This window comes from Mytilus californianus, unplaced genomic scaffold (assembly GCF_021869535.1).
Source record: "Mytilus californianus isolate M0D057914Y unplaced genomic scaffold, xbMytCali1.0.p SCAF_6, whole genome shotgun sequence".
Lineage (NCBI taxonomy): Eukaryota > Metazoa > Mollusca > Bivalvia > Mytilida > Mytilidae > Mytilus > Mytilus californianus.
The window spans coordinates 114,005,571-114,029,624 of NW_026262712.1; the positions used below are offsets into that span (position 1 = coordinate 114,005,571).

The window sequence follows — 24,054 nt, forward strand, 5'->3', positions numbered from 1 at the left end:
TTCTCTTTTTTTGTATAGATTAGACCGTTGATAGGTAAAGTCACATGGTACAAAGAAACAATCACTCAAATTCATTTGATGGGGGACTTTCCTTTTTGAAGTTTGGTTTCTTTGTTATTTTACTTTTTTTCAATTTGACAAAGCACATGTATTTTGTTTTTGATTTGATTGGAAGGCTGTTACACTTTTTACAATTCAAATCAAATCAAATCAAATGTTTTATTGTCGTACAAACTTTACAGTTTGTGACCAACATGTATTAACACAATAAACATATATACATACATATCAAACAAACACAATAAAAACAGCATCAAAATTTACAAAACAAACAAGCTGTTAAGAGTCCCCTGCCCTCAGTTCTAATGACTTTTTCAAGAAGGATCCTAACTTATTTGTTTGTAAAGGCGTTGATGGATTTAGTAAATAATGAATTTTTTCTTCTTCATTTTACACTTACTCAATCAGGTAATTAACACTTCAAAAAAATAAAATTAACATAGAGACCTAATGAGAAACTTTTTTAATTATACACCAAAACTTATGATATTAATAGTCAGATTTCGTATATATCATTTATCAACATAAATCAAGGAAAAAAATATTAATTTGAAATAAAATGCTCCGCTGGGGCGCAGCTTGATACGACCGCAGAGGTCGAACCCTGAACAGTTGGGGCAAGTATGGACACAACATTCAAGCTTGATACAGCACTGAATTTGGATTGTAATTAAATATTTGACACAGCATACAGGGGCGTAGCTGGCCTAAAATAAAGTGCAAGCATAAGTATTGTATCGCCGAGCAGAGCGAGGCGAAAAATTTTTTGGGACCTTTTTATGCAGAAATTTTTTATTTTCGGTCATTTTCCAGGTATGCCATGCTTATGAAATTCACATTACTCCTTATTAACATGGTTGTTTTCAAATATAAAATAAGTTTTATAAAACGGGAAGATCAGTCGACAAGTCAACCGTAGCGTTTATCAATAGAAGGGCAATCAATGGACACATGACCAACCCGGGAACAGATAAGACACAAAAGAACAAACAAAAACATTCAATATTGAAAACTAAATAAATAATTACAAATAAAAAACATGAACCCCGAAAAAAAAATGTGGCGACCTCCAGTGCTCCGGAAGGGTAAGCAGCTCCTGCTTCTTGCAAGACACCCGACCGTCGCGTTTCTCACTAAGGTCATTTACGATTCAAAGGAGGGGTTTCTACCACAACGGTAGAAGGTCACTTGGGACACAGATACCCAAGGTGAATTAATAGTCTTTTGGACGAACGGACAATGGGAATACGAAATCAAACGGCGACTTTTAAGTCTTGACTTATAAGGGAGGGATATAAATCTAAGATGTTTTCAAGGTTATTGTATTGAGCCTGTATTATTAAATGTTAATACTGCATGTAATACTTAAAGTATAGTTAATATCCAAAGTCCATATATCTATTTTTTGCCAAGGCAAATGATCGCAGAACTCTCTCGGTGTCGATATTCATTTCTCTGTGAACATGTATGAGCGCCAAGGAAGATAGTCTGTCCTATACCATGGTTGAACGGAAATAAGTTTTCAGTCGCCGTAATGCACTAAATGACCGTTCAGAAGTTGATGTAGTTACTGGCATTGTAACTAGGATTGACACGATTGCAAACTATTGAAGGATATAGTTCCTTTTTAGTCACTGCTAGAGACGACATCAGAGATTTGGGCTACTCTATAACATCTGGACCCGACCAGCGTCTCTGCCATCTCTTTACCTCAGAGTTGAAGGTTTCTTGATTGTCCGTCAAGTCGTGTCTAAATGTTTCGTATAGTTTGTCTATACACTCTGCTGTCAAAGATTCCAAACTTGCAGGTATAAGGTTCTGGCCTTGAAAACGATCAGAGTTATCCAGTAAACATCCTGTGAGTTCCTCAATGAAATAGTCAAGAAAGGAGAAATACAAGGCTCGCTTCCAATACTGACTTGGAGTGTCAGCTGGATAGTTAGCCCGGTTGACCTGTCTTCCTACTCATTCGTAATTCAATTTCAGAATTATTTTGTTTGTGAAAAAAATGTGCAAGCAAATGATTTTTTGCGTAAAGGCAGCTACGCGCCTTGCATAGGTTTCTGACACAGAATAAATGTGGTCTTAGAACTTAAAATTTTTTAATTTATCTATTCAAACCATATCATTATTATTTGCTTTTATATATAAATCAGAAATAACGAATTTGAAATGGAAAATTTTAAAGAAAATAAAATGCTCCGCAGGGCGCAGCTTGATACGACCGCAGAGGTCGAACCCTGAACAGTTGGGGCAAGTATGGACACAACATTCAAGCTTGATACAGCTTTGCATTTGGATTGTGATTAAATATTTGACACAGCATAGGTTTCTGACACAGAATGAATGTGGTCTAAGAACTTAAAAATTTTAAATTGGACATTCACCTATTATTGTCCAATATCCAAAATCTAAATACATGGTTAGATTCAGCATATCAAAGAACCCCAAGAATTCAATTTTTGATGAAATCAAACAAAGTTTAATTTTGGACCCTTTTGACCTCAATGTGGACAAAGTTGATAACGGGGCCCAAAAATCAAAAATCTAAATACATGGTTAGAATCAGCATATCAAAGAACCCCATATATTCAATTTTTGTTGAAATCAAACAAAGTTTAATTTTGGACCCCGATTTGGACAAACTTGAAAACTGGGCCCATAATCAAAAATCTAAATACATGTTTAGATTCAGCATATCAAAGAACCCTAAGAATTCAATTTTTGTTAAAATCAAACTAAGTTTAATTTTGGACCCTTTGGACCTTAATGTAGACCAATTTGAAAACGGAACCAAAAATTAAGAATCTAAATACACGGTTAGATTCGGCATATCAAAGAACCCCAATAATTCAATTTTTGATGAAATCAAACAAAGTTTAATTTTGGACCCTTTGGACCTCAATGTGGACCAATTTAAAAACGGGGCCCAAAATTTAAAAACTAAATACACGGTTAGATACAGCATATTAAAGAACCCCAAGAATTCAAGAATAAAACCCCATTGAAATTGGTCAAGAAATAAGCAATTTATACGAAGACTCTTCTTTTGCACAATACTGTGCAATTAAATATTTCTTGCTATTGTGCATTACTGTACATTGGACAATTTCTTGCTATTGCGCAATATTGTGCTATTGGATATTTCTTGCTATTGCGCAATACTGTGCAATTGAAGATTTCTTGCTATTGCGCAATACTGTGCAATTGAAGATTTCTTGCTATTGTGCAATACTGTGCAATTGAAAATTTCTTGCTATTGCACAATACTTATTATATAATAATTTACACATCCTGTTTGGTGTGTATCTCCTACCATATCATTATTATTTGCTTTTAAATATAAATCAGAAATAACCAACTTAAAATGGAAAATTTTAGAAGAAAAAAAAAGGAAAAAAAGAAAAAAAAAGAAAAAAAAAAAAATCCCCCCCCCCCCACAAATTTTTTGAACCCCCTTATGATTCATCACCCCCAAACTCAATCCCAGCCTTCCCTTTGTGGTATGGTACCGTGCAGTACAATTTCAGAGAGATCCATACACTTGAACACAAGTTATTGTCTGGAAACTAAGAAATGCTTATTTTTGGCCCCTTTTTGGCCCCAAATTCCTAAACGTTTAGGGCAATTACCCCCAAACTCAAACCCAGCTTTCCCTTTGTGATATGGAACCTTGTAGTACAATTTCAGAAAGATCCATACACTTACACACAAGTTATTGTCCTGAAACTAGAAAAATGCTTGTTTTTTGCCCCTTTTTGGCCCCTAATTTCTAAAATATTGAGGAAATTACCCCCATCATCAATCCCAGCCTTCCCTTTGTGGTATGGTACCTTGCAGTACAATTTCAGAGAGATCCATACACTTGAACACAAGTTATTGTCTGGAAACTAGAAAAATGCTTATTTTTGGCCCCTTTTTCGCCCCCAATTCCTAAACGTTTCGGCAATTACCCCCAAACTCAATTCCAACTTTCCCTTTGTAATATGGAACCTTGTAGTACAATTTCAGAAAGATCCATACACTTACACACAAGTTATTGTCATGAAACTAGAAAAATGCTTGTTTTTTGCCCCTTTTTTGGCCCCTAATTCCTAAAATTTTAAGGCAATTACCCTCAAAATCAATCCCAGTATTCCTTTTGTGATATGGAACCTTGTGGTACAATGTCAGAGAGATCCATACACTAACACACAAGTTATGTCTGGAAGTTACAAAAATGCTTATTTTTGGCCCCTTTTTGGCCCCTAATTCCTTTACTGTTGGTACCATAACCCTTAAAATCAATCCCAACCTTCCTTTTGTGGTATTGAACCTTGTGGTAAAATTTCATAGAGATCCATTCACTTAAACTAAAGTTAGAGTGCGAAAACCAATGTGTCTTCGGACGACGCCGGACGACGACGACGACGACGACGCCAACGTCATACCAATATACGACCACAAAAATTTTTTTGCGGTCGTATAAAAAAGGAAACCCCCCCCCCCAAATTTTTTGAACCCCCTTATGATTCATCACCCCCAAACTCAATCTCAGCCTTCCCTTTGTGGTATGGTACCTTGCAGTACACATACATGTGATGGACTGTGAAACTAAGATCAGGAGTTTGGGAGATTAGGACTCAGATCAGGAGGTTTTTAATCGACATAAATTCTGTCGTAAATGTAACCGTGTGCTGTAGAAATTGTCTGTTAAAGTGTGTTTTCTTCAACTTTCCATCAGAATGTATTATGTTTATAGTACCCTTGTACTTATAGATTTTCTCTATCTTTTTAAATTTTCAACTTGTTCAATCTAACATTCTTCTTTTTTAGTATGTTCTTTAAATTTTTTAGGTCATATCTTTTATACCATTATTCATTGCAATCAGAACATTTGCTTATCTATCTGCAAGTAGATCATTTATTTTTATCTTTATGCAAGTAGATTTTTAATGTATGATAAGTAACTCATTCAAACTTTAATCATGGGTCATAGTTATTATATTAATTTCAATTTAAGCCTTGAAAGGAAGTATAGAACCCTCAAATAATTTTCAAATTATTATTTTTTTATTTGTCCTAAGACATTTAAAAGACTTAATTACCATCCTTTTATGATTATTTGTTCAATTTATATTTTATTTATATTCTTTTAAAAATTTACATTATTTAAAGGAAAGTAACTTAAAACAGGATAAATCAAGGGAAGTAACCCAAAATTCATTTTAAATAAACAAAGTTTTATTACACAACGGCAGTTAGCCTGAGGTAAAAATCGTTGATTACCAGTATGTTTGACACCCAAGGTGACAAGTGAAGCCATATAATTATGCATGTTAATTGATTTACAGGTAAAATATAACTTCAGTAATGTCAGTTACACCAGATATGTTGGGCTGAAATTTTTCATTCATGAAATATTTCATACACGGGATTTTTTGTCTTCTACGGGAGGTCGGGAGGAGACCCCTGAAAACGGGATTATTGTAATCCCGTCGGGAGGTTCACATGTATGACTGTACAATTTCAGAGAGATCCATACACTTGAACACAAGTTATTGTCTGGAAACTAGAAAAATGCTTGTTTTTTGGCCCCTTTTTGGCCCCAAATTCCTAAACATTTAGGGCAGTTACCCCCAAACTCAAACCCAGCTTTCTCTTTGTGATATGGAACCTTGCAGTACAATTTCATAAAGATCATTACACTAATACACACAAGTTATTGTCCTGAAACTAGAAAAATGCTTGTTTTTTTTCCCCTTTATGGCCCCTAATTCCTCAAATTTCTAGGGAATTACCCCCAAAATCAATCCCAGCATTCCCTTTGTGGTATGGTACCTTGCAGTACAATTTCAGAGAGATCCATACACTTGAACACAAGTTATTGTCTGGAAACTAGAAAAATGCTTACTTTTGGCCCCTTATTCCTAAACGTTGTGGGCAGTTAACCCAAAAATCAATTCCAGCTTTCCCTTTGTGATATGGAACCTTGCAGTACAATTTCATAAAGATCCATACACTTACACACAAGTTATTGTCATGAAACTAGAAAAATGCTTGTTTTTTTGCCCCTTTTTGGCCCCTTATTCCTAAAATTTGGAGGCAATTACCCCCAAAATCAATCCCAGCATTCCCTTTGTAATATGGAACCTTGTGGTACAATGTCAGAGAGATCCATACACTTACACACAAGTTATTGTCATGAAACTAGAAAAATGCTTGTTTTTTGGCCCTTTTTGGCCCCTAATTCCTAAAATTTGGAGGCAATTACCCCCAAAATCAATCCCAGCATTCCCTTTGTGATATGGAACCTTGTGGTACAATGTCAGAGAGATCCATACACTAACACACAAGTTATGTCTGGAAGTTACAAAAATGCTTATTTTTGGCCCCTTTTTGGCCCCTAATTCCATTAACTGTTGGTACCATAACCCCCAAAATCAATCCCCACCTTCCTTTTGTGGTATTGAACCTTATGGTAAAATTTCATAGAGATCCATTCACTTAAACTAAAGTTAGAGTGCGAAAACAAATGTGTCTTCGGAGGACGACGCCGGACGACGACGACGACTAAAATGTCATACCAATATACGACCACAAAATTTTTTTGCGGTTGTATAAAAATGGATTTTAAAGAATTTTTTTCTGCAAATATATATAGAGGTCAAATGGACAATAACAGAAATTCAGTGTGTTTTGATCCAAGTTACCTGATAGAACTAACATCACCGAGTCTAACACTTCTAAAAAAATCTTTCAAGTCTCGACTCATCTGTCTTCCATATCTGGCTGATTGTTTATCCTGAAAGTATTCAAATGTAAATAAATAAATGGAGAAGGTGTCCACTTGTATATGTAACGCTATAAAGGGGCAAAACTCGAGAACGGTAAAAGTGATGCCATCCAAATTTGAACTTGATCTGTGTTTTGTGGTAATAAGCATTGTGTATAAGTTTCATAACATTTGGTTGAGGCAAACTTAAGTTAGAGAACGGAATTTTGGGACTTACATACAGGAACACTTAATGCCCCCTCCGGAGACGACGGGGGCATAAAAATGATGAGGCGCAATAAAATTAAGGATTTTAATTTTGTAACACTTTAATCTTCTTATTTTGTTCAAAGTTTCCTTGAAAATAGCTCTATACATTAAATCTACAAATTTGAAAAAAAATGTTTTATTTGTAATTTGAGAGATATTTTCCACATAAAAGTAATTTAAAAGTATTATTAGATAATAAGCATGAATAAAACTGTTACCACAGCAGCAATACAGAGTAGCTAATGTCCCCACATGAGTACATTTCTAATGGCAATTTACTTTCCAAGTAGGTTATTGACCCAAACTGATTTTCAGACTTGTCCCAGGTATTCAGAAGCAGATCCAGGATTAAGTGGGGAGTCACTCCTTTGAATTAAGAATTAGAGGTCCTCATTTGGAAACAAAATTGTCTGTTACTCTTAATTTTAACTTTATTACAATTTTTTTTCCCTTTCTTTTAGTGGGTGTCCACACCTCTAATGAAAACTATTGACACTATATGCTGATTTCTTCAATAAGAAATATACACAAAATAGCAATTAATATATTGACTTTTGTCTTGCACTTCCCTGGTTTAAGTCCATACATATACAGAGCTTTAATAGGTTCCAATGACATATACTGCAAGTAGTTAATTAAAAAGTGACTATATAAGAATTCAACAGAGACTTTATAAGATCTCTTATCAGCATAAAATTGTTGAACATGTTAAAGGGACAAAAACAACAACAAATGACAATATTACAGACGTAGAACAGACACATTAGTATGTGGTGTGATTAACCCAATAGATGATAACAAATGACAATATTACAGATGTAGAACAGACACATTAGTATGTGGTGTGATTAACCCAATAGATGACAACAAATGACAATATAACAGACGTAGAACATTCACATTAGTATGTGGTGTGATTAACCCAATAGATGACAACAAATGACAATATAACAGACGTAGAACAGACACATTAGTATGTGGTGTGATTAACCCAATAGATGACAACAAATGACAATATTACAGACGTAGAACTGACACATTAGTATGTGGTGTGATTAACCCAATAGATGACAAAAAATGACATTATTACAGAGGTAGAACTGACACATTAGTATGTGGTGTGATTAACCCAATAGATGACAACAAATGACAATATTACAGACGTAGAACTGACACATTAGTATGTGATGTGATTAACCCAATAGATGACAACAAATGACAATATTACAGACGTAGAACTGACACATTAGTATGTGATGTGATTAACCCAATAGATGATAACAAATGACAATATTACAGACGTAGAACTGACACATTAGTATGTGGTGTGATTAACCCAATAGATGACATCAAATGACAATATTACAGACGTAGAACTGACACATTAGTATGTGGTGTGATTAACCCAATAGATGACATCAAATGACAATATTACAGACGTTGAACTGACACATTAGTATGTGGTGTGATTAACCCAATAGATGACAACAAATGACAATATTACAGACGTTGAACTGACACATTAGTATGTGGTGTGATTAACCCAATAGATGACAACAAATGACAATATTACAGACGTAGAACTGACACATTAGTATGTGGTGTGATTAACCCAATAGATGACAACAAAAGACAATATTACAGACGTAGAACTGACACATTAGTATGTGATGTGATTAACCCAATAATTGAAACAATATCTATGACTGACTATTATTTACTCATAATCTTGTGTAGACCTGAAAAGCCAACCAAGATGAAGCTACAAACCAAATATCAAGAAGATATCACAGTTGCTATGAATTGAGTGGTAGGATATGTGACAAACATTTACATGCAATGACATAGAAAAGACTGTATACACTCTTCCTCACCCTAAGTTAAAGTGTGTAGCACAATCTTCTGACTCAAGACTCTATTTACACTGAGCAATCATTTGGTTTGTTTGTTGTTAAACATCTTTCTTATTGTCCACTGAACAAATTGTTGGTCCTTTTGATAATTTCCTGTACAATATTCTACCTTTGTCATGTTTGTTCTAACCTCTTTTTTTGTTGGTACCTCGAATTATCGATTCCCCCTTAGCAATGCTTAGAATTCACCAAAAAATATTTTTATTCATGAAATCACCAAATTGATACAGGAAGAAATATATGTATCACAGTATTACAGTCTACAAATATCAATCTTCTGAGGTCTAATGTCAGGATCGATTGTTATGTCAGAGTAAAAACTATACCTCAATTAATGGTCTATCACTTCTAGAATAAAATGTGCAGTATACATTCAAGAGGGATTTTGGGATTCAAAGTAAACTAAAACTTTTCAGAGAGAAAGCAGTGAGTTCAAAGGGTTAAATGCTTTTTACACCTGCTACTTAAAGCCCACTCTTAAAATTTATATGGAACAAATTTTTATTACAGTATTGTACCAGTATTGCAATTGCTAAATACAAGAGAGCCTTAAATACATCTTATCGGCTATTCATTCCAATTCGGATAAGTTCTGAAATTACACAACTTTTTCATCCAGTTGAAGGTATCTGGGGCCCTCCCTGTTTAAACAATGTAGTATGCATAAAACTTATCAAAGAGACACGTTTAAACCATCGTAAACACTTCAAACAAAGCATTTTTATGATTTTAATTTGCTTTTAAAGAGGTTGATCAAAATCTATCAAGGTTTCAAAATGTTTGCTTTCTAAACTTTTAAATTCATCAGCTCGTTACTGATGACCTTTGTTTTGCAACACTTAACCCAAACAGGAAGTTGTCTAAGTGACTTTTTTTTCCCGATTGGACTAAATAGCAATAAGGTGTATCTCTGGGTTACTGATACATGCACTTGTTTCTATTGAATTCTATTTCATTGATAGAAGCAAGTACCTGTGGTTACTGGCCCAAAAGTTTTCTGAGAATCAAACACAGTCACAGCCACTTGTTTCTATCCATGGGACTATCCTTCTATTATATATGGATATTCGACCTTCCCATGGATAGAAACATAGATATAATAGCCATAGATAAAGCACTGACCCCTCATCAAAAGCAGATCATATTTGCCGAATTTTTATCACCCACTTACTATTGACATGTCACGGATGGTGTTAGTTATCCATAATTGGTAGTTGCTGTCAATCAATATCAAAAAGATAACCAATAGGAAGCGTGTTTTATGATTATTTGGGGTATATTATCGTTAAAATTTTACGAACTTATCTACTTTATTTGGGGTTTTTATTCCTGCATGTGACTATTGCACTGCAATTATATATTAAATAGTCAAAGGTTACTTTCATTCAATTTCGATGAACCATTTTACTATGCCTTCTATGTCTGATACGAATGAAACTGCATTTACCCGATAATAAATTGATGATTTTTTGTTCATTTCATGCCCAATGTCTTTAAAGTGACATCATGTATGTAGATCTGTCATTTCGGAGGTTTTCTTGTACACTAGTATATATAAATGCAGGGATAAACTTGTGTATTGAGATTCACGCCGTTTACAGGCGAAGAAATTGTGATCTGTGTCATGCATTTGAAGAATAATAAAATGCTCCGCTGGGCGCAGCTTGATACGACCGCAGAGGTCAAACCCTGAACAGTTGGGGCAAGTATGGACACAACATTCAAGCTTGATACAGCTCTGAATTTGGATTGTGATTAAATATTTGACACAGCATAGGTTTCTGACACAATGAATGTGGTCTAAAAACTTAAAAAATTTTAATTTACCTATTATGGTCCAATATCCAAAATCTAAATACATTCACGGTTAGATTCAGCATATCAAAGAGCCCCAAGAATTCAATTTTTGTTAAAATCAAACTAACCCTTTGGACCTTAATGTAGACCAATTTGAAAACAGGACCAAAAATTAAGAATCTAAATACACGGTTAGATTCAGCATATCAAAGAACCACAATATTTCAATTTTTGATGAAATCAAACCATATCATTATTATTTGCTTTTATATATAGATAATAAATAACCAACTTAAAATGGAAAATTTTAAAGAAAAAAAAAAGGAAAAAAAGGAAAAATAAAAAAGGGGAAAAAAAATCCCCCCCAATTTTTTTAACCCCCTTACGATTCATCACCCCCAAACTCAATCCCAGCCTTCCCTTTGTGGTATGGTACCTTGCAGTACAATTTCAGAGAGATCCATACACTTGAACACAAGTTATTGTCTGGAAACTGTAAAAATGCTTATTTTTTGGCCCCTTTTTGGCCCCAAATTCTTAAGTTTAGGGCAATTACCCCCAAACTTAAACCCAGCTTTCCCTTAGTGATATGGAACCTTGTAGTACAATTTCATAAAGATCCATACACTACACACAAGTTATTGTCCTGAAACTAGAAAAATGCTTGTTTTTAACCCCTTTTTGGCCCCTAATTCCTACAATTTTGAGGCAATTACCCCCAAAATCAATCCCAGCCTTCCCTTTGTGGTATGGTACCATGCAGTACAATTTCAGAAAGATCCATACACTTACACACAAGTTATTGTCCTGAAACTAGAAAAATGCTTGTTTTTAGTCCCTTTTTGGCCCCTTATTCCTAAAATTTTGAGGCAATTACCCCAAAATCAATCCCAGTCTTTCCTTTGTGGTATGGTACCTAGCAGTACAATTTAAGAGAGATCCATACACTTGAACACAAGTTATTGTCTGGAAACTAGAAAAATGCTTATGCATAACCCCCAAAATCAATCCCAACCTTCCTTTTGTGGTATTGAACCTTATGGTAAAATTTCAGAGATCCATTCACTTAAACTAAATTTATTGTGCGAAAACCAATGTGTCTTCGGACGACGACGACGCCAACGTCATACCAATATACTACCGCAAAAATTTTTTGCGGTCGTATAAAAAACTGAAGCTGATTTGCAATTGTCAGATCTATATGCATATCATGTAGCAGCACTATACTTGATAAACGTACACGCACGAACAAATTAAAATTTTACGCTATTTTTCTTAAATTCAAAAACTGTGAATGTAATTTCTGCACCAGAAATATGGCATAAATGTAGGCCTTATAACTTATAACCTTATAACCGGCTATCACTACAGCATATCTTGTACAATTAAAGTTGTATGGCGAAATACATGTAGATTTCACAAACTAGTTCTTATTTATTCATAAATGCACATTTGTAACCCGATGGATTGGTGGCATGTATTAAATATTTCATTGACTACAAAGTCAATTCCTTACGAAGATTTCTTGTTTTTCGATGTCGATCGATCCTTTTTGGGGAATAGCTTTATTTGCTCAACACGAATGACATTCATAGTACTTGAAAGTTGAAAATTTTTGTGAAGAACAGAGACAGAAAAAAGAATTATAAGCAGCTAGTTCCTGCAGATATTATTTACATCAATGGTAGATGGCACCTAGGTTTTATTTAAGTACTTCACATTTAAAACATTTTAATTTTTTAGTTTCCATTTTCGCTAATTAATTTGAGACTTGGCAGTATTGAACCATTGCTGGTATTTATTTTGCAATACATTATGGTAAGTGTTTGCATTTCTAAATATATTCAAGAGACATATAACATGTATAATACAATGTCTTATATGTCTCTGATGATATCTAATAAATAATAGTATCAAAATAGCATATCTACTACTGTATATATTTATTACCTTTTTCTTCATTTACAAAAGAAATATTTTAATGGCAGTATTAAAGTCATTCTCCTGAAACCAATAGTTTATTTCTTACTGGAAAAATTAATAATTTTTTGTTTGCAAGGATATTTCTCACATATATCTTATAATGATACTCGATAAGAACTTTGTATGTCACATCCCCATAGAAAAATTTGACTCAGTTCGACCCCTTAACAGTGCCTATCGTCATCTGACACAATTTCATCACTTGTCAATCATACAAGTCTTGTTTCCCTAGTGCCACCGATGCTAGTGCTATAACAATTTTACTCAACATACCTGTCAATATAAAAACAAGAGGTTCTCAAGAGCCTGAATCGCTGACCTGTAATTTTTTGCTTAAATCTTTCATCAATGATTAGTTTTGCTTTTCAATATATATCAATGAGTGGCTTAAAAATGCCATTTAAATGTTCTTTGTATCTGTCATATTTTCTTCAAAAGCAAAATAAGGCATTTTACCCCTATCATAGTGGCTATGTTTCTTTACGTACAAGGAAATAAAATACAAAATTTATACTAGATACTCTGAAACTCATTCAGCCCAAGTTTGGTTGAAATTGATTCAGCAGTTTCAAAGGAGATGATTTTTTAAAGTAAGCAATCTAGACGAACAAATTGTGAAAAATTGTCTTTAAAGGGCAATATCCGAAATGGGTCAATTGACAATTTGGTCATAAAAACTTATTTATAGATCTTACTTTGCTGAACATTTTTTTCTGTTAAAAGTTTATCTTTATCTATAATAATATTCAAGATAACCGAAAACTGCAAAATTTTCTTAAAATCATCAATTCAGGGGCAATTACCTAAAAATCAGATACCTGATTTGACTGATAATTTCAGGGCAGGTAGAACTTGTCCTAATTAATACTTTAACTTCTTGTCTGATTTGCTCTAAATGCATTAGTTTTTGAGATATGTCAAAAACTGCATTTTACCCTATGTTCTATTTTTAGCCATGCAGCAATATTTTTTTTGAGGAGACAGAAAATAAAACACAAACTATATTCTAGATACCCTAAGGATCATTCAGCTTTAGTTTGGTTGGAATTGGTTAAGTAGTTTCAGAGGAGAAGATCTTTGTAATAGTTTACACCGGACGGACGACAGACGACTGACGACAGATGATGACGGATGCCAAGTGATGGCAAAAGCTCACCGTTCCTTTGGAATGGTGAGCTAAATAAGGAGATGTGGTATGATTGCCAATAAGACAACTATCCACCAAAGTTCAAATGAAGTGGATGTAAGCAATGAGAGAAACCCATACTGTATGGTCGGCTAAAAAAGGCCCCGACATGAAAAATATGAAACAATTCAATTGAGAAAACTAAAGGCCTAACTTATAACATAACAGTTTCACATGATTTTCCCAGTTTTCCCTTTTAATAGTGTGTAACTTTTTTATTTCTTGGTTGATTTTTACCAAATAAAAATCAATCAAAACAATTTTTCTTTGTTTAAGCTGGAAACAGTATATTTAACGGGAAATGAATCTGATAGGCTTTTCAGAATGAAATTGATAAAATCTCGAACTTTACGAGACTTCGCGAGATTTATGTATTTTGGAAGCGTCTGATTGAACTGCTCAATAAATTAATCACATAATTCCAAACATTTAACAAATACAATGAATTGATAAGTTTTATCGTAAAGTAGATATATTTTGTCATATAAAATGACCAATATAAGTGTGATTTACTTGATGTGAAGTGTTTTATAATGGTTTGTGAAATTCGCTGTTACTGGGAATGCCATCGGCACCATTTTTTTATTAACCTGTTTGCATTTTGTACCCTTCGGTGATGAAATGAATGCGACTATGACAAATTTGAAGTGACAGATTACAAGTTCGATACACTGGCATCAATTATTACTTAGTTTGAATGACATTTTATTGATATTATCAGAAATTATTAAGATAATAGCGAGTACATATTTTACACGTCTGTTTCCATATTGTGTCATTTATTGACTATGACCCGACGATAAAATCAGCTATAATTTAACCCGAATAATTCAGTCCCACCCCGTAATCGATCTCTCCTACTTGCAAGTTAATGGAGTATTCCTTGATCAGCGGAATATGACAACAGAATTATTCGGGTTAGCTATAATTAAGTAGTGTCAAGTCCCGTCAATATATATGTTCCTGCTGTAAGATTTTCAGTGCTTCCGTACTATATCATAATTCATATCTATATGATAGAAACAAGTGCCTGCATGTGGAATCAAATATTACGTCAATTTATTCTTACCGACATGACAGAGTCTGTTTCGTCGTAAAATAAAAGTATCAACCACTTATCTATTGACTCTTAATCACATTATACTAATCAACTCTTATTTTTTGAAAGATTTTGCATTCATTTCGAAATCTTCATTTATTGACATTCCAAAGTCAGGGGAGATTATTACCCGCGGTTTTCATAAAAAAAATCATCGAATCTTACCGGATCTATTCCGGGACAGAAACATGGAATGATGGATTTCAAACCAGATATGCTACATGTGGCTCATGTGGTGATCAGGGCAGGATGATTATTGCAGGTGGAATATCTATTTTCATTCTTCTATAGTATCTATTTTTAGTCTTTTAATTATTATTATGTATTTTTTTTAATTCTCATATGAAAGCCACTGTCACACTTTTTTACTGTACAATTGTCTGTTTTGTTGTCTTTATATAATTTTGCTTAACCATTTACTTGTTTACTGTAAATGCGTGAGTGTTAATAAATATTGTTTAATTGTCTATACAACAATTTCCTGCAGTCGTCCAGCATTTTTAAAAAGTGTTTCTTGTTGGAAAGAATATTCATTTTCATATTCTGTCAGTGTCATAGGCAAAGGTGTATATTTTAATGTTCCATTCTCAATTTAATTTGAGCAGGCCAGCTTATTCATTTTTAAAATTCTCTGCACTTGAAACCATTAAATCTGTTGAAACCATTACCTTTGACCTTGCATGTTATAATCATTCATTTTCAGCATCTAGTATATGACCTTGTAATCTACAGTAAAATGTTCATGGTATGAACCTTTTAATCTTTAACATATGGAAATTTAAAACTTTGTGAATTTGGCAGTTTGAAGCTCAGTCTTTTCTGGATTTCTCCATCGGGAACTCAAAAAGCCCCAAAATGATAAGTCTAGGATGCAATAGCATGTACAAATACGTATTTGAGGAGCTAAAACAAAAATATGATCAAAAGGATATATAAAGAAATTTGCCTTATCCAAACTACAAGGTCACCTTTAAGGGAACCTTTAATTTTCTTTTAAAAATATTAATCAATTTATCAATTTAGAATTTAAGCTTAATATCAAACTTTGTCAAATATGGCTATCATCAATGTTAACTGAAAATTATTCTGAGTAATGAATTTAATTAATTTTATTGCATTTTGTGTTTCATCAAAGTTTAATTTTCCTGGATTTTGATTTGCATCTTTTTTCGTTACTGTAGAAGCTAGGTGTCAAAATAAACTGAATTGTGAAAAATGATTCAGATGTTTCCCTCTGGTAATATTTTTTTTTTTAAATTAATCTCAAAATTAAAAAATGTTGGATATTTAATTTGTTTAACTGTGTGGCCTAATAATAATGCTACCCAGGCCCGTTACCTACAAACTACAAAATACCCAGTTTGCTGTCAATTTCATGGCCATTTAATCTTGACAGCATCAAATTATATACATATGCATAACTGATTTTGTAAATGCAAGATGTATACATCTTTAAAAAAGCTTTTATTATATACAAATGTATTGTTATAAAATTTTCATTATTTTGATGAATTATACAAAGTTATATCTTTATTGTAATTACCAAAGTCTGTATAAACTATAGGTGCACATTTGAATTACATCCACATCAATGATGTAACATATATAAACACAAAATATATGACAGTTATCCCATGCTGTTTGTAAGCCAAACATGTCTTGTCAGGTCACCATCTTTTTTCCCACTGTAGTGATACATATATATGTGCATTTTGAACCTCATTTCAAAATTCTGTGTTATGTATCAATTAATCTTCCATGAGGCCCTCATGGAATGGAATGCATTCTTGATATTACAGGCAAAGAAACGATCATTATTATCATTAGTAAACACATATAAGAACAAAATCATATGAGAAAGTTTTTTTAAATTATTGTTAAGAAAATAAATGAATAAATACCCTGTCTTCATCCGTCTGTGTTTCCCTCCCACTGTCTCATAAAATTTTGGTCGAAACTTTTCTTGGAAACAGCTTATCAGAGCTTCCTTAAATTTGGTATAAAGCTTCACGAGAGCATGCTATACTTGTGATGCATTTTCAGATTGATCGCTAATCAACTACCTGTTTGCAGAATACTTATACATTTTTACTCTAAATGGCCATGAATAAAATTTTTGTTATAGTTTTACCATGAACTTACAAATCTTCCTGAAGATTTGGAATCAAGCTCCATGTGAGCATACTTTACTCTGTGATGAGTTTTTACATCCATTACTCATCAACTTTCTGTTTACTGAATACTAAAAGCAGGGGATTCAGCTTTGTTATCCAAATATTGATTAAAGTTGATTTTTCAGGAATCAATTACAGTACAAGTTGTTTCAAGACTGCGGCGCAGCTCTCATAAGGTATAAAGGAAGGACAAATATTGAGAAAAGCAATGTCACAATTGATTTAAATGAATAATGTGAAGTTGGAATATTACTGTATAACATAATACTAAGGTTGGTAAACATATATAGATTTGGTTTTTTTTTTCTTTTGGAAAAGGGAGGGAAGGGGGGGGGGGGGGGGTGTTTATAGCTTGGAACAAGCTTGCCGATGTCATTAGGTCTTAACACTGGATGTAAACCTGTTAACTAGTATTCAAATCTGAAAAAAACATTCTCTAGCATCAGGAGACTTTTTATAACCAAATCTAGGAGAGATATTAAATTCACCTTATAAAAAAGGAGATGTGGTATGATTGCCAATGAGAGAAATATCCACCAGACTAAATGATGCAGATGTAAACAACTATAGGTTACTGTACGACTTCAAAAATGAGCAATCCATATTGTATATTAAACAATAATAGGCCCTGAAATGACAGATTAATGAGAAACAGTTCAAATGAGAAATACAATGACCTTATGTACAATACAATAATAGTATGTTGAACAAACTCAATCAAAATGACAGTATACATCAGTGAATTAGAGTTGTTTCCATTTGTCTCTCTGGATGAAGCACCTCCCATTTTGATTTGATTTGATTGATTTTTGGTGTTTTAACGCCACTTTTAAGCACCGCTTTTGGGCTATTTCGTGGCGGCCAGTTTTTATTGGTGGAGTAAGCCTGAGTGCCCGGAGAAAACCACCGACCTTCGATAGGAAAACTGACAATCCTAGTCAATTAAGATTGGAGTTGAGTGCACCAAAACGAGCGGGGTTCGAACTCACAACCTCAGTGTTGACTGGCTAGTGATTACAGTAATAACTACTTAGACCACTCGGCCACCGAGGCCCCTCCTCCCATTTTGATAAAATATTTGTGATGAACAGGATAAGCTGTCTTCATAGCTATTCTATTTCTTTAATTATTGTTGTTACCTATGCAAACAATAATTTTGCATTAAAATGCACAAATCTCTATTAAAATTAAAGGGAAACTCCGCAAAAAAATGAAAAATTGATATTTTGTTCTTTAAGCATAAAAAACCACATGTTCATAAATAAAAAACTTTTATTCTCTATGTAAAGAGATCAAAATCGATTTTTGAAATTCACTATCAGTTCTCGACATATCGCCATCTTGTCGGCATGTTCGATCTAAAAAGTCACGTGATATCTATAAACCACAAAGAACAAAAAGAATCGGGGATTTACCGACCGTGCGTTTAAAACTCCCATCATCAATTGGGGATTACCGTAGACGGTTATTCAGTGTCAAAATGTCTTGTCAAGCGTACGGTTGTTCTGTCAGACAAGGTTATGACAAAAGTCTACATAGATTTCCCAATCCCACAAAAAAAAGAAAGAATTGTATCAGACATGGTTGTACAACCTTAAACTAACAGCAAATAGTTGCATCTATAGCAAGTACAAGTTGGTGTGTGAAGACCATTTTGAACAATATTGTGACGAGGGAGATTCGATGGTAATTATCCTTTTTAAATAACAAAATAACCTAGCAGTTCTGATAGCTATAGTTATCAAATCCTTATATGATAAGATCTCGTTGAATAAAAAAAATATAGATTTGGTGAGGAAGAACAGTTTCAATTATAAGAAAGACAAACGCAGTGTTCTTGTAACAATCACTGATTTACAGAAGATTCATTAGTATGCCTCTTTTATATAAAGTGCATTGATTTGTATAAAGAATAGTTCCGTATTTAGACAAGATAATTTTTTAATTAATAAAGTTATATACGATATAAAATAACATTTTTTTAATTATGATATTTAACGGCTATTGACAATGAGCAATGTTAGGAAGAGGTTTTAGCTGGAACATAATATGTTGATATAGTATAATATTCCCAGGTTATAGATATGTAAATATCGAAATATCGGACATCTCAATTTTTTTATTAAAAGTGTTTTTTTTTAACTAATCTTTAAATTATATCAAATTTATACGGAATCAATTCGGAACGGTCACTTATAAAGACACTTAAGTTAGCTTTACAGATAAATGTGTGACTCTATCTGGTATGTTCGGTGAAAAATTTATAGGTTTTTTTTCTTTTTAAATTTTATTTACGTTATCTTATTATATATATATATTGGCTTCCTCCCGAATTGATAATAGGTATGTCAGAATTATTGATAGATGTCGTGTCAGAGCGACACACTCAGTTAGGTATCCCAAGGACGTATATTAGATACACGTCCCTGGGTATTCCAGTGACATCCTGTCAACTAAAAATTCGTATTACACAATTATATAATACAGGTTCATGCATGGCCTCTTTATTGAGGTACCCGGTGTGCACAGGTAACATTTATTGAACCATATATTTGTGTCTAACGTTGTTTATCTTGTGTGTGTTTGAAATTATAATTCCAGCTTTTAATGAATGATGCTCTGATAATAATATTATCCACTATTTTTGCTGATAATAAGTTTATTATTATAAAATTATAAACCTGACATTTGAACATTTTGGTAAAATGAATATTGTTTTGTCGTGATTCTGGAAAATTCTTCACGCAAATACAAGCTTTTGTCGATTGGCAAACATGCAGATATATAAAGTAATGCAGCACTTATAGTCACTATCAATATTAATTCATTGAAGATAAGAGAGTCCCTTCTAATATGTCTAATGTCTCTATCTTTATAAGGATTAGGACGACAGGGGAAAAGGGAGCGGAGTTAGAGTGGCATAGTGAAAAAAAAATAACCGAATAGAGAACAATATAGAGAATGATCGACGAAAAGCGAAAAAGTCATTGTAAAGGAACGGAGATAAAGAGAGGCATAATGAAAAAAATGTTTGCTTGACAAAGTTATTGCTCGCTTTGATATTTTTAGTTATACAAAATCACACATCGTGTTCCTAATTGGTATTCACGTGCACTAACTTGATGCTGGGAACAGTATATTAATATATATGTTCCTGCTTGATGTGTTAAATTTCTCAATAGCATGGTTAAAAATATTTAGTATCCCATTTGTTATATCGTAGTGTCACGGTGTTACTTTGTTAAATTTATTTAGTTTGTTAATGATTGTGTAAATAAGAACAAATCTGTATAAAAACTTCATACCATTTTAGTGATTGCCTATAGGCGTTTGATTATTGTTACATTTAAGATATATTTATACATTTAGAACCTTTCATACATCTTAAAGTAAAAGATGTGTGTCAGAGTTAAACTACACAAGAACCCTGTAATACTAGTACGAGATTATAGCATGTAAAAATTCCTACTCAATATGGTTGTATTGGAAATCTTTTCATACAGATTGACAACTCATGGTCCGACATGCATGTGATATTTTCCACATGACGCTCATAGTTCTTTCTACCATCATCATCTTATTCATTAAATATTGCTGTAAACATCGATGGTCCACACCCAAACAAAATGGGAGTAATATACCTTCAGATCTTCTCCGTGGTATACACTTGTGAAATATATAGACGAAATTTCGGTATTGAAGTGAATCTACATCTCACAAACACAATTTTTGAATTACGATTTTGAGTGAACACCCACCAAACCAATACAAACGTATGGCAAGATGATAACCATGCAGGCATTTAGTTTTCGTCAGACACAAGATAAATAATGACTCTCATAAACGTGTATATGCATGCAGTTTTAAATATCAAGAACAAGCGGTCGATGTCTATAGATCATTGTTAAGTCCGTTTACTAACTGTTCAGAGTCAGACATGTCAATAGTTCATTCTTGGAACGGCCTTCATATACCCCATCCGACGATGGGAACTCTTTCTGATAGTGTTGACAACATAAGCTTGTTTATCTGTACAAGTGGTTGCATGGCCTCTCCTGCCCCAACAAACAAATACGCTACTAGTCTGCTATCTCTGGAGCTCATCCTCAATGGCGCTTATACGTCAGGAAACTTACAAGTATACTAGTAAAGATTGTTTCAAGAACAACGAGGTTGGGACGAACTGTTCTAAAATCGTCAATATCAGTAATACATTACTAAGATATGCCTTTAATTACAACAACTGTATTACTAATTTGGATTAATGACGGCTATCCTAAAAAAATCCTCAAACAAATTAATGTATTAGCTTAGATTTATAATGTATGTATATTCATTCATTAATGAAATAAACGATTATTGGTTTTCTTTTCACAAATAATTTGTCTAAGTGATTGTCAAATGAATTTAACTATGTAAGAATGAAATGTTAATAAGAAAATTAAAAAAAATCATGCATTTTGTACTGTTGTATTTTTTCAATTAAAAACTTTAAGATTGCGATAGTTTTACGATTGTTAGCATTTAAACATCGCCAGATTTAAATACAAGTTAAAGAATTCCGGTAAAGTAAATTAAACAGACGTGCAATGATTATTAATTGTGAAATGTAACATTTAATTTTTAAGATTAAAAGTACTATTCTTTTAACTTCATATCTTAACTTTATGCTAATTGCATAGAACGTAACCGAAAATTGTTCCATTTTAATATTGTAACACTTCCGGAATAAAAAAGTTGAATGTTAATTTTCAATTAATTTATACAATTTAATTATTGTTTCTCTATTGTCATCGGGTATTTCATCTGGGTATATTAAACACGCTATACTCTTTCTGTTAATCCATTCAAAATGACAATATTCACACCTGTGTACGCTTGAATTCACACCTGTGTACGCCTGAGGCTAAATTGCTGCAAGGTAAAGTTCAAACGAATTCTCCTCAAACCGAGAAATAAACAATGACTTTACAAAATTATATACACACTCTGTTCACAAAAATTTTTGCATTGAAATGGTTATCAAAGTTATAATGGTAAATAAAACTTAAAATATTTTCAGTTCAATATCAGTAAAAATGTTCTATAGATATTTTATGAAAAAATCTTAATAATTTTTTAAATTAATTCGAAAATATTTATATTTAAAGATAACTCCATATAGGAAGTTTTATTCAATCAATACAAAACGGTACACACATATTCATTTTCTTTCATTCTTATATTGTGGTTAGTAACCACGACCAACGGTCATCTGTGCACTTTTAATTACGTCAAATTCTGATAAGCAATTAAGACTTTAACAGATTTTATTTTTTCCCATGATTCAACAATTCGGGTTAAAACGTCACAACCCAGTGACGTAGGTCAACCAAAAAAGTTACAAATACTTGATTTTCTCCGTTATTAGAAAGAATATAAATTTAAAACTTTGTGAATGTGTTTTTTATGTTAAGATGAACATATTTAGATGATAAGTAAAAAATCGCGGAGTTTCCCTTTAAAGTAAAAAATTGATTATATAATGTCAATTGTCAAATATATCTCTGATTAAATATATATATGAAACATATTTCTGTGTATTGGCTTGAGTTTCTTTAAGCACCTGCCCTTGGTGACTCCTGCATATGAACAACAATACTATTTGTTTATATGCATCAGCCACGAGGAAGGACTTAACTCAAAAGTTTTTTCTATAATGGATGTGATGTTGCTTCTGGTGCATGGTCAATAAACACTAAACATACTGGTTTATGTGACTACATGTATTATTAACTCAATTTATATTTCATGTTTTATGTCAGTTGTATTTCTATTTTTTATTTTCTTGTGTATTGACTATTGCAATTGTGTGATAAAAAAATCAATGTACTGATTATGCCTATAATGGGTCCTATATTGGAAATAAAATTTATCTTATCTCTTATCATGTATAATTATGTCAATTACTTGAAAATTTAGTTTTATCTAGGAATTACTTTGGAATCACTTATTTTCTTGGGTACCAATTTTCATGGACTAAGGAAAATTGAATTTCATGGATGCTTGATTTCCTCAGTAGTTTTGACAAATTCTTCATACACCCATAGTAGGAATTTGTCTTCATACACCCATAGTGGGAATTTGTCTTCATACACCCATAGTGGGAATTTGTCTTCATACACCCATAGTGGGAATTTGTCTTCATACACCCATAGTAGGAATTTGTCTTCATACACCCATAGTGGGAATTTGTAAAATTTCATTGAACATTTAAATTTGCTGTTTAACTTTACCCATGAATTTAATCCCCAAAATTAATAACCCACAAATGATAAAATAAGTATGGGGAGTATGGTGATATTATATTATTTATCACTAAATAAGACCAGTATACAAAGTTACTGTTCAATGAAGATATGTTTGTGAAAGGTTCAGATAATATTTGTTACACTGTAATGTACTGTTCTAAAAGTGATGAATAATATGTAATCCATGTGTACAGACATGCCAATATCTGCACTTCTCATTTAATTACAGATTAATTAAAGCTTCTTGTTAATTAGCCATACATACAGCATGGTAAGTACTTTACAATATATTTTTTTTCTAAGAAACTTGGGATGACCACATATTTTTTTTTAAATACATTTTGTATCATCATGCACATATTTATGTACCCCAGGACTCTTGCTATAAGTTATATGTATTAATGACAATATGCAGTGGTACCTATATATTCATTTAGAAGGTTTTATTTGTCAGCATGACCAGTTGGTAAGAACAAAAGATATTCCTGATTTCTTGAAATGATTATTTTGCTATTATAAGTAAAAGTC

The 24,054-nt window shown here is 32.8% G+C and overlaps 2 protein-coding genes across 2 annotated transcripts in view; one reads left to right on the forward strand and one right to left on the reverse strand.

The window, feature by feature from the left end:
• Nucleotides 1–15,171, reverse strand: part of LOC127706000 (uncharacterized) — a 74,600-nt gene extending 59,429 nt beyond the window's left edge. Inside the window, exons 1-2 of the mRNA XM_052210396.1 lie at nt 15,033–15,171; nt 6,753–6,844 (exon numbers count right to left, since the gene is read on the reverse strand). Of these exons, the coding sequence (XP_052066356.1) occupies nt 6,753–6,844; nt 15,033–15,038 (98 nt within the window). The 5' untranslated portion in view covers nt 15,039–15,171. The remainder of the gene's footprint in view (nt 1–6,752; nt 6,845–15,032) is intronic.
• An 8,518-nt stretch (nt 15,172–23,689) lies between these two features.
• The window catches only part of LOC127706471 (rho family-interacting cell polarization regulator 2-like), an 86,480-nt gene continuing 86,115 nt past the window's right edge, over nt 23,690–24,054 (forward strand). Inside the window, exon 1 of the mRNA XM_052211115.1 lies at nt 23,690–23,797. The gene's annotated coding sequence lies outside the window, so the exon portion shown is untranslated. The remainder of the gene's footprint in view (nt 23,798–24,054) is intronic.